Genomic DNA, 13083 nt, shown 5'->3' with positions numbered 1-13083 from the left:
TTTTATTTATTTTTGGTTTTTCGAGACAGGGTTTCTCTGTGGTTTTGGAGCCTGTCCTGGAACTAGCTCTGTAGACCAGGATAGTCTCGAACTCACAGAGATCTGCCTGCCTCTGCCTCCCGAGTGCTGGGATTAAAGGCGTGCGCCACCACCGCCCGGCTTACAATATTTATTTATATTTGTCAAATTAAGGAAAATACTCTACCATCTATTCTATCTTTGTGAGTCTAAATTTTTATATCTTATTTACCTTTTATAATTATAACTATCTTTCTTCAATTCCATCAAAGACTCCAGAAGGATATAATATTAGCTAAGTAAACAGGAAGTGCATTGTAAGCAACTACCAAAGCTCTAGAATTAACAGAAACATCTCACTGCCTGTATAGTCACCCAAAGTTCTTCTGTAACATTGGGGCATCCATCTTCAGCCTACAAGCCCACAGTATCCTGCAGACTTTTACATGAAGCAGAAAATTTGAAAGACTGTTTCATCTCTATTGGCAGTTTGTCAGTTACTTTCTTCTGTATCCTGCAGAATGTCTGGCAGACTCTTTCATGAAGCAGGAACCCTGAAGCAGTCTCACCTTTAGGCAAGTTCAACAGTCATTTTTCTGTGGGTCCTGCATGTCCAGTTTATACAGCATAGCATCAAGGAGCTTCTTTGATGCCCATCTTCCTCTTGAAGTAGATTGGTGCTGCCATAAGCAGATATGTCTCACTGTTGAGAAAAGTCTAAGTTTTTAAAACACTTTAAATGCCATATTCTATAGGTCTTTGAAAGGCTTGAAGAATACCTATTCATCTGAAATACATCTCTGCACATCTAGAAAACCTAATATAACTACAAGCTTGACTATTATAAATGACTATTAACCTGTATTTCTTAATTATACATTACATTTTTAAATAAGTTGCATAAACACAATACTTTAATCAAGAGCAGAAATATATATATATATATATATCTCAAAACTGACCTTAAATTTCTATTAATAAACCAAGATCCATACCAATGCAAAGTATTCATCTCTATATCATATCCCCCTTTATGTGTAAGCAAACATTTATAAACAATATTTGGGAATTTGGGCAGAGTTCCCTCCAAACTGCTTCCTGCTTTTTGATGGGCAAAGTATTTTGGGGGAAGAGGTTCATGAACACCTTTTGGGGAGTGTCTTAGTTCCTCAAACCACATTAGTCTGGAAGGAATCACAGGTTCTCATTCTCTGTGGAAATAAAAACAGAACCTCTTTTCCAAAGTAACATATCCTTAGATCCAAATTTTGAAGTCAAGATTCCTTTAAAATAAATATGTTGCTTTAGCTTAGAAGGCTGTACAATAACATGCCTCTTTGCACTCAGCTCATTTACAGCCAAAAAATTAAAGAAAAACAATAATATGCATATCAGATTCTCTATGTATTTTCCATCTTTACGTGGATTATTTTTCTTTACTCCTTTCATCTATGACTATCTTTACTCTGCCTTTTTAAAGACTTTACTTTTAAAAAACCATTTACTTCTTTTTATAACTATTTTTTCTCTCTCCCAAGCCTACATACATTTATCCAACACTGTGACATTTTTAGAGGTTTTCTTCATCTGAGTTTGTCTTTATTGCATGTGTAATTATTTTCTGACCAGGAGCACTTTTTTTTTTAAATGCTAAGCGGGTATGGCTAGAACCAACTCTGAGGTCCTGCTTGTTGACTTTGCCCAGTCCAACATAGCAGAGACATGTTCACTGCCTCTGAGAGCCATGCACACTGCCCCAGCTTTAGGGTCGCAGCAGGTCTATGTCACCATTTTGCAATTTGTAACATGCTGCTCACAGATCTCATTTAAGTGCTTGGCCTCCTAAAAGAGCCAGAGCTATTAGTGCTGCCAGCATGAACCAGGATATCACCATTTCTTATGCTGAATCAGTAAGTCTTTTCTTAAAGAAGCCATGGTGCCCCTGTTTGCCACCAGCAAACAAAGCCCATCCAAATATATATATGGCTACCAAGAAGCTACACTAAACTTTGTGTGTGGGTGTGTGTGTCTAGAATTCCTTTTTAAGTTCTCTCAGATTTTATGTGGCTGTAGTCAGCTCACATTGGTGCACTAATTTGTAGGTAGAGGCCACTTGCTCATTCCTGACTGCCCAGACCCAAAATAATTACACAGAAACTCTATTAATTACAACACTGCTTGACTAATAGCTTAGGCTTATTAACTAACTCTTACATCTTAGATTAACCCATTTCTATTCTTTTGTATTTTACCATGAGGCTTGTGGTTTACTGGTAAAGTTCCAGGGCTTTTGTCTCCTTCAGCAGTTACATGGCCTCTCTCTGATTCCACCTCACTCAGGATGGTTTTTTTTCCTAGTTCCATACATTTACATGCAAATTTCAAGATGTAGTATTCCATTGTGTTAATATACCACATTTTCTTTATCCATTCTTCAGATGAGGGGCATCTAGGTTGCTTCTAAGTTGTGGTTATTACAAATAATCCTGCTATGAACATAGTTGAGCAAATGTCCTTATAGTATGATTGAGAATCCTTTGGGCATATAACCAAGAATAGTATTGCTGGATTTTGAGGTAGGCTGATTCCCACTTTTCCGAGAAACTGCCTTACTGATTTCCAGAGTGGTTGTACAAGTTTGCATTCCCACCAGCAATGGAGAAGTGTTCCCCTTACTCCACATCCTCTTCAGCATAAGCTATCATTGTTGTTTTTGATCTTAGCCATTCTGACAGGTGTAAGATGGAATCTCAAAGTAATTTTGATTTGCATTCCCCTGGTGGCTAAGGATGTTGAGCAATTCCTTAAGTGTTTTTTGGCCAGTTGAGATTCATCTGTTGAGAATTCTCTGTTTAACCCTGAACCCCATTTTTAATTAGAGTATTCGGCATTATATGATGTTTAGTTTCTTGAGTTCTTTATATATATTGGAAATCAGTCCTCTGTCTGATGTGGTGTTGGTGATGATCTTTTCCCATTCAGTAGGCTACCTTTTTTTTTTTTTTTTTTTTTTTTTTTTTTTTTTTTTTTTTGGTTTTTCGAGACAGGGTTTCTCTGTGGCTTTGGAGCCTGTCCTAGAACTAGCTCTTGTAGACCAGGCTGGTCTCGAACTCACAGAGATCCGTCTGTCTCTGCCTCCCGAGTGCTGGGATTAAAGGCGTGCGCCACCATCACCCGGCTAGGCTACCTTTTTGTCTTACTGACTTGTCCTTTGCTTTACAGAAGCTTCTCAGTTTTAGAAGGTCCCATTTATTTATTGTTGCTTAAAAATGCTTAGTAAGCTTCTTGGAACTTTATTTATTTTAAAGATATATTTATTTATTACATATACAGTGTTCTGCTTGCATGTATCCCTGCAGGCCAGAAAAGGGCACCAGATCTCAGTACAGATGGTTGTGAGCCACCACGTGGTTGCTGGGAATTGAACCCAGGACCCCTGGAACAGCAGCCAGTGTTCTTAACCTTTGAGCCATCTCTTCAGCCCGGAACTTTATTTTTTATTCTTAACTATGTACCATATGTGGGTATGTGTATTTTAGTGCTTATGCTTAAAGAGGCCAGAGGCATTGGATCCCGTGGAGCTAGAGTTACAGGCAGATGTGAACTGAACTGCTGGACGGACATAGGTGCTGCCAAATCAAACCTAGTCCTCTGCAAGAGCAGTATGTGCTTGCAACTGCTGAGTCATCTCTCCAGCCCAGCTTCCTGAAACTCTAACAAAATATGATTTCATGATGTAATGTCAGGGATGTGTTTCAAAATAGTCTAGGTGGTTGATGGAAAAATGAGTAGGGTTTAAATGAAATAAGATTGAGTTGCTACCATTAAAGCTAGATTACGGGCTCGTGGAGAGCAGGATTTGAAGTTTCCCATCATAAGGAGTTAGAACTATGCTGTGAGATACAGGCGCTAGATTTTCACGAGTGATACTGGAACACTGGCCTGGGACTTGTCATTCCTATGCTTCTTTCAGAGTGTTTGACTTCCCGTTCAATTTTGTTTTTAGGTATTAGCTCGAGAAGACATCGATGAAGCTGTGCATGCAATATTGTTCCGAGAAAACTACATCGTGAAGGTGAGTGGCTGCGTGCTGCCTTCTGGAGGAGCAAGAGTGGATGCCGTGCTCTGATGTGCTGAAGATGACCAACTTAGGAGAGCAAAGGCTGGTGTTGGCTCAGAGATTCAGGGCATTCCGTCAACAGTCACTTCACATAAAGGCAGGCAGTAGTCAGAGCTGCTCACCTCTGGGCATTTAGGAAGCAACATGGGAAGCAAGGAAAGTGTGTCAGGATTTTCTTCAAAGGTCTGCTCTGGGCAACCTATCTCCCGCCTACCAGCCCTGCCTTCTAAAGTTTACAGCACCACCCCATGGCCTCATCAGCTGAAAACACAAACTAGCACACAAGTAGTTTGGGGGCACATTTTACATTCAGACTGCAATGTTCTGTCTGAGAGACTCATTTGCAGGCAGAATGACATGCCTCTGATTTATACCCTTGAGCTGTGTAGCCCTGAGAGGGGGCCACTCTTTGCAGGATCACTAAAGGTCCCACATCTTGTATGGATCTGCCCTTAAGGAATCTGAGGGATCGTTTTAACTGCTTCCCCCTCATTGACTTGTACCAAATGGAATTCTTTTCTAACAAATTTGCCTCTTTCTCCTATTTTTCCATATGCATTGGGAAATATTAAAACCCCCAGAAATTAATTAGCATTTAAGGGTAATGACCAATTAAGTTACTAATAATCACTGTTGGATCAGCAAGCTTTAAAGGAGTTAATTTCCACCTGAAAGATAGTATTATAATAGCACTTTGACATTTTTATTGTGATTTGAATTTACAAAGTAAATGGACATTCATTCTCTCTCAACATAGTTTATTGAGTACACTATAAGAGTCAATGGGCTAGGCAGTAACTAAATCACTTGCCCATAAATTCTCATTTAAATGAAGTATCAAAAGCAGTCTTGGGGTTAACGCCTTTCATAGGTCAGGGAGCAGCATAAAAGTAAGTTCAGTGTCTTTGTTCTTCCAGTTCTGGCACAGACCTAGTGCTAGTAAAGCCTAGATAGAGAATGAATGTCTGGGCAACATTTTAACAAGAAATGAGAATTTGGTGAGTTAGGAAAGGCTTCATTGGGTTCATGAGTTGGATAACAGTTTAATCCGAAGGTGCGGTATGATTTAGAAGTTTTCATATTTTCTTCCTGGCCTGTGTTTTCAAGTTCTGTCTCTGAAGTTTATTCTGCGTTCCAGTTATTTGGTGTGAGGACTAGGCGGCATGAATCCCTGGAGCACTTAGGAACGGGAGTTTTCTCCCTGGAGCACTTAGGAACGGGTGTTTTCTCCCTCACTAACAGAATGACAGGAACGGAGGTCTGTGATCCGTGTTGTTTGTGTTACTTTGTCAGAGAATGGATACATACATTCAGCATCAGGCTGTTTTTAAGGAAAGAAGAAAAGAGATGTTACATAAGAAATGGGTTGAAAATGTAGCGCGGCCTCTTCAGCAGAGAATTATAGAAAAAGTGATTTCATATAGAAGACCCGGACAAAGTCAAGTGAAATATGAATACTGCGTAAAGCACACGGATAAACCGGTTGGTACTGGATTTTATTGCTTCTTCTACGTAACTGTGATGCCATTCTTTTTCTTGTCCTCCGGTCGTTTTCTTCTCTGGCCTGATGTGTGGGTTGTCCCATCATTCTCACTGTGTGCCTGCTGGCAAGGGAGGGAGGGAGGGAGGGTGGTGCCGGGACTCTCTGAACCACTCCTTTTATCAAAAAGCAGAGTCTTCAGCATTCCCTAGGCCAACATTTCAGCTTTCAATCTTACCAGGACTGGGTCAAATGGCAATTCCTAGCTCAGAACAGGACCGGGAGAGAGAGTTCCTATCCCTGTGGGAGGAAATGGGCGAGGGAGAAGCGGACTGCATCAAGCCAGGGGACAGAGAGTTCTTCTCTTTCCTGTCTTGACAAAACAGCACCATTCAGTGTCTTATTTTGAAGATGTGTTTCACTTTGAGGTCAGGAACCTCTTCAGGAATTTGTGCCCTCCTAATTTGCAATATCAAATTTAAGTCTACTGGCTTTAAGTGTCCTCCTATTGGATCTTTGCTGTTTGGTTTCCTGGGTCTTTCAGCCCCAGATATTTGCTAAACTGTAGAAGAGTTTAGACAGAACGCTCGAAACACTGGGTTATCATCAAGTTCAGAAAACGTGTACTATTAATTCCCAAATGTCCTAAGAGCTGGAACTCAAGATGTAATCCAAATGTGTTGGAATCAAGGAGTGTGATCTTCGGCATTGAAGAAGTGGAGAAAGAGGCTTATGGTTAGCCGAGACTCCTTTTAAATGGCCTCAGTACCTCCCACACCCTGACACAGGCTTACATTTCCCTAATCCCACCCCACCCCCACCCCCCAGAGCATTGGGCAGTGTCCCCTCCCACTGGGAGGACTGTTCCTCCCAGACTGGTTAGAAACAGTGTTTGTGCGCCTAAAGGCTTGAATGGTGCCTCTCACAACCAAAGTGTCACTTGCATGATTTGTCCTAGACTGAGAACGCGTGAGGTCCGAACTTGGCCTTGGCGTAGCACGGAATAGCTGAGCAAATATTACTGACTAATGCAATGGCTTAGTAAAGCTACGAATAGACGTCGCCTCTTGCACTTGGGTCGGCCCCCTACCCCTTCCTACCAGTGAAGCATTTCCACCTGAGGCAGCTTCTCCCCCTGCGCTGTGCCTGACTTTATTCCTAAGTCTTGATCTTGGCTTTGGTGGAGAAAGGCCTCCCTGACTGACGTTATTTAGGGATAGATTTGATCACTCGCTGGAAACTGCAGCGGGGGACTCAAAGACTCTCATTTTCTCCTGTAGACAAAAGCCTCTCCAATGTGTGAGTGTCTGTTCAGAAGACAGCAAGAGCTCCAAGAAGCTAAAGGAACCCGCTACCAACACCGCACAGGTGCTTTGCAGCCACAGCTAAAAGTCAATCATTCCCACCCTGAAGTGTGCAGGGGTTGGTTTTACAGAGTTTGATTTTGCTCTGGTGTCTTCCTGTAGGGAAACAGAACGACATGCAAAAAGAACCTAAAGGAACCAAGAAGGCTCCCCTCTTCAGCAAATCACCCAAGTTCATGCTCACTTCCCATGGCATCGTTCCCAAAGAGAGGCAGAGAGCCTCTGCCCAGCCTGTGTGGAATAAGCCCAGTCTGTGCAGGTACAGAGTAACCAGATAAGTCATTCTGAGCTCTAGGGGTTCTTCCAGAAGAGAAGAGAAAGGGAGCATCTAGGAGCCAAGGGTGTGGAAACTGTTGGTGGTTATTGAACCCGGGTGGTAGATTCAGTATATTTTTAAGCGTTTATACCAAAAGTCATTTTTGAAAGCTCTTGTGATCTCTGTGTTAACAGAACAAAGTCATAATCATCTCAATAAATAAAGAATCAAAATAAAAAATCTAGTCACACCCCCCAAATTAGCTCATAATTAGAGAGATAAAAATTAGCTTACTTAATTTGCCATAGAGTTCTAGAAATCATAGAGGTTTCATTGAAATACTAAATGCTTTCCCTGTGACTTCCTGAAACAGACAAAAAAACTCACAATTGCCACTTCAGATTTGTGCCAGAGACCTTAAGTAATAAGAGAGGGGAGAGAAATAAAAGGTAAAAGAAATGGGAAGCAAGAATAAAACCCTTCCTTTTTAACAGAAAATATGAGGCTCTACAAAGAAAAACTCAAAGGCTATAAATATTTTTATTTTGAGGCAGGGCTTCTCTGTATAGCCCTGACTGTCCTGAAATATAAATAAATATTAAAAATTAAAAATTGCAGTGAGGGGCTCAGGAGCCCCCACTCCTAGCTAAGAGGTTATTGACAGTTGATGGCTTTTAGAAGAGGGGTAATCATTTTTTTTTCGAGGGTGTGTCCCTTGGTAAACTGACTGTTCTCCAGTGCCTGGCCCCACTCTCATGAGCATATGGACAGCACAAATTGAATCTTGTAACATGATCAGGCCGGCTTGTTAGGGGTTTCTGTCCTGTCCCCATATCCCACAGCCGGCAAGCCCCAAAGAAAATCACACAGAGATATCTATAAGTTATAAAGCTGATTGGCCCATTAGGTCAGGCTACTTATTAGCTTTTATAGCCTATATTAACCCATTATTCTGATCTATGTTAGCCATGTGGCTCAGTACCTTTTTCAGTGGGGCAGATCACATCCTGCTGCTTTGGTGGTGTGGGCAGGAGTGGAAGGAATCAACTTCCTCCTTCCCAGAATTCTCCTGTTCTCATTGCACCATTTCTACTTCCTGTCTGGTTTTCCTGCCTATATTTCCTGCCTGGCCAATCAGTGTTTATTTAAAACATGATTGACAGAATACAGACAATTCTCCCACACCAGAATCTGGTGGGCTATTAAAAAAAAAAAAAAGAGGACATGAAGTTGGGAGGGGATGAAGGATGAGAGATGGGGAATGAATCTGGGAGGAGTTAGGGGAGGAACGAGGGATGGCTATGACCCAAGTACATTGTGTACATGTATGAATTCTCAAAGAATCCATTAAAATATTAAAAGTAATGAAGTTCAGAAAGATTATCAAATACAAAGTCAATACACAAATCATTTTAGTTTCTATCTAGCCAGAAAATGAAATTCTGTAACAAAATAGCATAGTAACAAAAGAAGCATACCTCTAGCCGTCCACAGGACCACAGGACCTTATGCATGATTTCTCATACATGGTACTTATTGGTCTTTGGGACCAGAAAATTCTTTGTTTAGGTTTTTCAGCAATATCTGTCCTCTGTCCATATGGCCTCACTTCCTTGATGATGAGTCCTACCTTCAAATACTACCCTGGAGGCAGAATCAGGCCTAATTGAGAGCTACTTTAAGAGGAATAAAGTAAGAACTAAATTAGCCAGGTGGTGGTGGTGCATGACTTTAATCCCAGCACTTGGGAGGCAGAGATGGGAGGATCTCTATGAGTTGGAGGCTAGCCTGGTCTATGGAGTGAGTTCCAAGACAGTTAGGGCTACACAGAGAAACAGACAAACAGACAAGAACCAACTTAATGGGAAGATGTACCATGTTCATGGATCACAGCATGTAACATGAGGGGGAGCCTGCTTGTTGTTGGGGTTTTTGTCTCGCCTGGCACCCCCAGCTGTTTAGCACCAAAGAAAATCACACACACAAAGATCTCTGTAAGTTATAAAGCTGATTGACCTACCTCCCTCTCCAGTGGCTCTAGAGGTGGCTCTAGCCTCTCACTGGCTAACTCTCACATCTTGATTAACCCATTTTTCTGATCTATGTTAGCCATGTGGCTCAGTACCTTTTTTCAGTGGGGCAGATCACATCCTGCTGCTTCGGTGGTCTGGGCAGGAGTAGGAGGAATCAACTTCCTCCTTCCCAGAATTCTCCTGTTTTCATTACATCATTTCTACTTCCTCTCTGGTTTCCCTGCCTATATTTCCTGCCTGGCCAATCAGCGTTTATTTATAACATGATTGACAGAATACAGACAATTCTCCCGTACCAACAGCACTCAAAATTGAAAACATGAAAAGTTCTAAAATCTGTCCACACATTCAGTTCAATCTGAATGAATCAGAGATATTTGTCTGGAGTGTGTGTGTATGTGTGTGTTTATGTGTATATAGAAATTGAGCTAATTCTAAATTTTATAGGACTACTTTATCAGGTATCAAACTGACTTAAAAACTGTACCAAATCAACAATTAAACCAAATTAGAGAATCAAGAAATTAAATACATATACTTTATTTGTACTAAAATAAGGCTATAGTGCAGAACAAGGGGGATAATATAGGATTTTCAATAAATGGTACTAGAAAATGAGTTTCATTATGGGGGGATTAAACTGGACTCCATTATCTATATAAAAACTAGTTCCAGTTAGGTTCTTACATAAATTTGAGAAACAAAACCTTAAAGTCCTAGGTATCTCAGGATATCGACCAAGCCCCCAAATGGTGAGAGTCCAGAGGATCAGTCTCTACTCCGATAATGGTACTTCAAATGGTCACAGTTTGAGGAGTAAGAACTCTCTCTCTCCTGGGAGCTGGAGAGATGGCTTGGTAGTTAAGATCATTACTGTTTCACAGAATCCAATCATGCTCTCTTCTGACCTCCTTGGGGACTACATACATGTGGGACACAGACATACATGTAGGCAAAACACCCACACACATAAAAATGAATAAATAGCCAAAAAAGAAAAAAAAATAAAGAGAACTCCCCCTGGAAAGTCTCTCCTTCTTTGGCACAATATCTGCAGCTGTCCCATGACTTTACAGACGTGAGCGTTACATTCCAGGTAGATTTCCTGGTTCTTTCCAGTTGTTGCTGTTTCAGATCTTAACCCTTGCACAGAAGCACAAATGTCTCACTTTTCCCTTTTTGCGAGGGGGAGGGCAGGATTTCTCATTACATCTAAGTCTGGCCTCAAGCTCTCTGCCCCACCTCTGCTTCTCAAGTGCTAGGACTTCTCCCTCCCTCCCTCTCTCCCTCCCTCCCTCCCTCCCCCACCTCTCTCTTCTTTTTTTCTTTTTGAGACAGTTTTTTGTTTGTTTGTTTGTTTTTGAGACAGCCCTGGCTGTCCTGGAACTTGAATTACAGACCAGGCTGGCCTCGAACTCACAAAGATCCACCTGTCTTTGCCTCCCAGTGCTGGGATCAAAGGCGTGCAACACCATACCGCCTGGTGAGTTTCTTTTACTTTTAAGAGCTTTTCATTTAAACACTAACAATGACGTAACTTCCCAGTGGTGGAGAGCCCTTTTCTTGCTCTCACCCCTTCACCCTCCCTTTCAGGCCCTCAGCCAGAGCTGCCACAGCTCCTCTAGCCCAGCTTTAGTCTGGCCTTTCCCACCTAACAGCTTGAATGATCACTTCCCAGTGGAAGGCTTTCCAGTGGCCTCCTCTAACCCTCTCAGTGGAGTTGGGTTCCTTATAGCTGTGAGACACTGCCTGACCCCCGCTGTCAGCCTTGCTAGAAGGCTTGAAAAATCCCCTTTCCTTAAAGCAAAGAAGTATATACTAGCCCCAGAAATGTCTGGATCGAGCCAACTGTTTACAGTTTCCCGATCTGCCAGGCTGTTGTGCACTTTGTTTCCTGTTGCCTGGTATCCTAGCCCAGGCGAGTATTACATCTTGCAGCGGCTGGCCTCAAGCGCGGGTCTGCTAGACGAGTAAGGGATGGGGAAAGAGAAGGCCGGCCTATTTCCTTTGTCGGAATAGGCAGCAATGGCCGTGACTCCGCGAGGCGTCCAGAGCACGCCCTGTGTAATGAAGGGAAGAACTAAAGAGCAGTACGCTACGTTAACCAGGGGCAGTTGATGGCAAGAAGCAGAATCTTTCTCAAGTGGAAACGGGGAGAAGGCTAGATACGTTGGAAAGTCCCCGTATATTATATAACCAGCAAGAAAGCCAGGCTGCTTGAGGGACCACGACGCCTGTCGTCTCCTCTGAGACTTAGGCTTCTCGTCATCCCTTCTTCTTGAGGCTTTCTCTGTTCTGCGCATGTGCTGCCTAGTCGATTGCACTGCTCCCTGACTTCCTGGCCTGAGTACTCACGCAGGCTGCCTGTGGCCCTTCTGTTTCAATCCCAGGTCGGAGGACCGAGGGACTGCCTCAGCCACAGCTGGAGACCGGTCCCATGACTCACATGATTGTGTTAGCCAGCTTCATCTGCGCCATTTGGCTTAAGAAAGGTTTATTGAACTCCTATTTTGGAAGGAAGAGATCACGATTCCATGGTCCCTCTCACCCCCAGACCTCTAACTTCCTTCTTTAAAGGCCCACAGCACACCCGACACCACCACCCTGGGCTCCCAGTCTTCCCATATGGACCTTTAGAGACATTATTCCAGCTTGACCAGATGGGCGGGCTCCAGTGATGTCTAGCCAGCCTTTTCTTTTCACAAAACGAATATCGATCAAGTTCATTCAACAACTTTTTTTTTCTTCGAGACAGGGTTTCTCTGTGTAGCTTTGGAGCCTGTCCTAGAACTCACTCTGTAGACCATCAGGCCAGAAATCCTCCTGCCTCTGCCTCCCAAGTGCTGGGATTAAAGGCATGTGCCACCACCACCCGACTTCAATTGCTTTTGAATTGTTCGCGCTGAATTGAGATCCCTCCCCCTTTTCTCCTCAGTTCTGAAAAGCTTGTCTGTACATCCAAGTCACATCTGCCTCAGGAAGAGAAGACCTGCAACATAAGCCAGATTGTCTTTGAAAGGCAGTTCCATTCCTCTAAGCTCAGCCCGAGGAAGAAAGAGGCTGAGAAGAAGGGTCCGGTAAGCTGAGGTCTGGGAGTGGGGCTGGGTGGACGGCATTGCAATACCCACTGCCCAGAACAGCGAGCAGAACCTGGCAGAGCCCTCCCCCGCGAGGAAGAGGGGAACGTGGAGGCAGTGGGGGCGTTCAAGTCCTGCAGTGATCTGGTGGGTGGCCTGGCGCTCTGTTCCTCTGCCCTGCTGGGCGCTGAGCGAGGAAACACAGTGTAGGTGGGTTCAGAACACAAGTGCAGACCCGTCTTTACAAGGTGAGGGCCAAGAAGACTGGCCAGAGCTGGTTCACCAGTAACTTCAGCCCTCCTCTTTCCTGAGCCTTCCTGCCTCTGACAGTTTCTACCATTTACTATTCACTGAAAGCAGATCGGACATTTTGCTCTTAGCCAGGCCTGGTGGTGCACATCCATAATCCTAGCGCTTGGGAAGTGAGGGCAGTGGGAAGACCAGGGACTGGAGAAGATGGGTAAGCTGTCAACAGTACTGGCTGCTCTTCCCCAGGACCCAGGTTTTATTCCAGCATCCACATAGGGAACCGATGCCATCTTCCGGACTCCGTGGGTACTGCATGTGTCTAGTGCACAGACCTACAAGCAGGCGAAACACTCATACACACATGATAACATTTTTAAAAATTAAAAATAATTTGAGGCCAGCCTGGTCATAAGGCAAGACCCTGTCTCAAAAAACTACCACCAGCAGCAACAAAAATTTTCTTAATTCAGTTATAATAGGCAATTT

General features: G+C 43.2%; 1 protein-coding gene across 4 annotated transcripts in view; it reads left to right on the top strand.

Annotated features, from left to right (window-relative positions):
- LOC101995573 (protein FAM228B) overlaps window positions 1-13083 on the top strand; it is a 42102-nt gene that overhangs the window by 25720 nt on the left and 3299 nt on the right. For all 4 annotated transcript variants that reach the window (XM_026786020.1, XM_026786019.1, XM_013351381.2 and 1 more), the window contains 5 exons: window positions 4025-4093; window positions 5432-5620; window positions 6899-6986; window positions 7085-7241; window positions 12207-12348. In XM_026786020.1, coding sequence (XP_026641821.1) covers window positions 4025-4093; window positions 5432-5620; window positions 6899-6986; window positions 7085-7241; window positions 12207-12348 — 645 coding nt within the window. The remainder of the gene's footprint in view (window positions 1-4024; window positions 4094-5431; window positions 5621-6898; window positions 6987-7084; window positions 7242-12206; window positions 12349-13083) is intronic.

The sequence above is a fragment of the Microtus ochrogaster genome, linkage group LG3, assembly GCF_000317375.1.
Source record: "Microtus ochrogaster isolate Prairie Vole_2 linkage group LG3, MicOch1.0, whole genome shotgun sequence".
Classification (NCBI taxonomy): Eukaryota; Metazoa; Chordata; class Mammalia; order Rodentia; family Cricetidae; genus Microtus; species Microtus ochrogaster.
The sequence above is the reverse complement of the archived record's forward strand: the minus strand, read 5'-3'. Positions and strand labels throughout refer to the sequence as shown.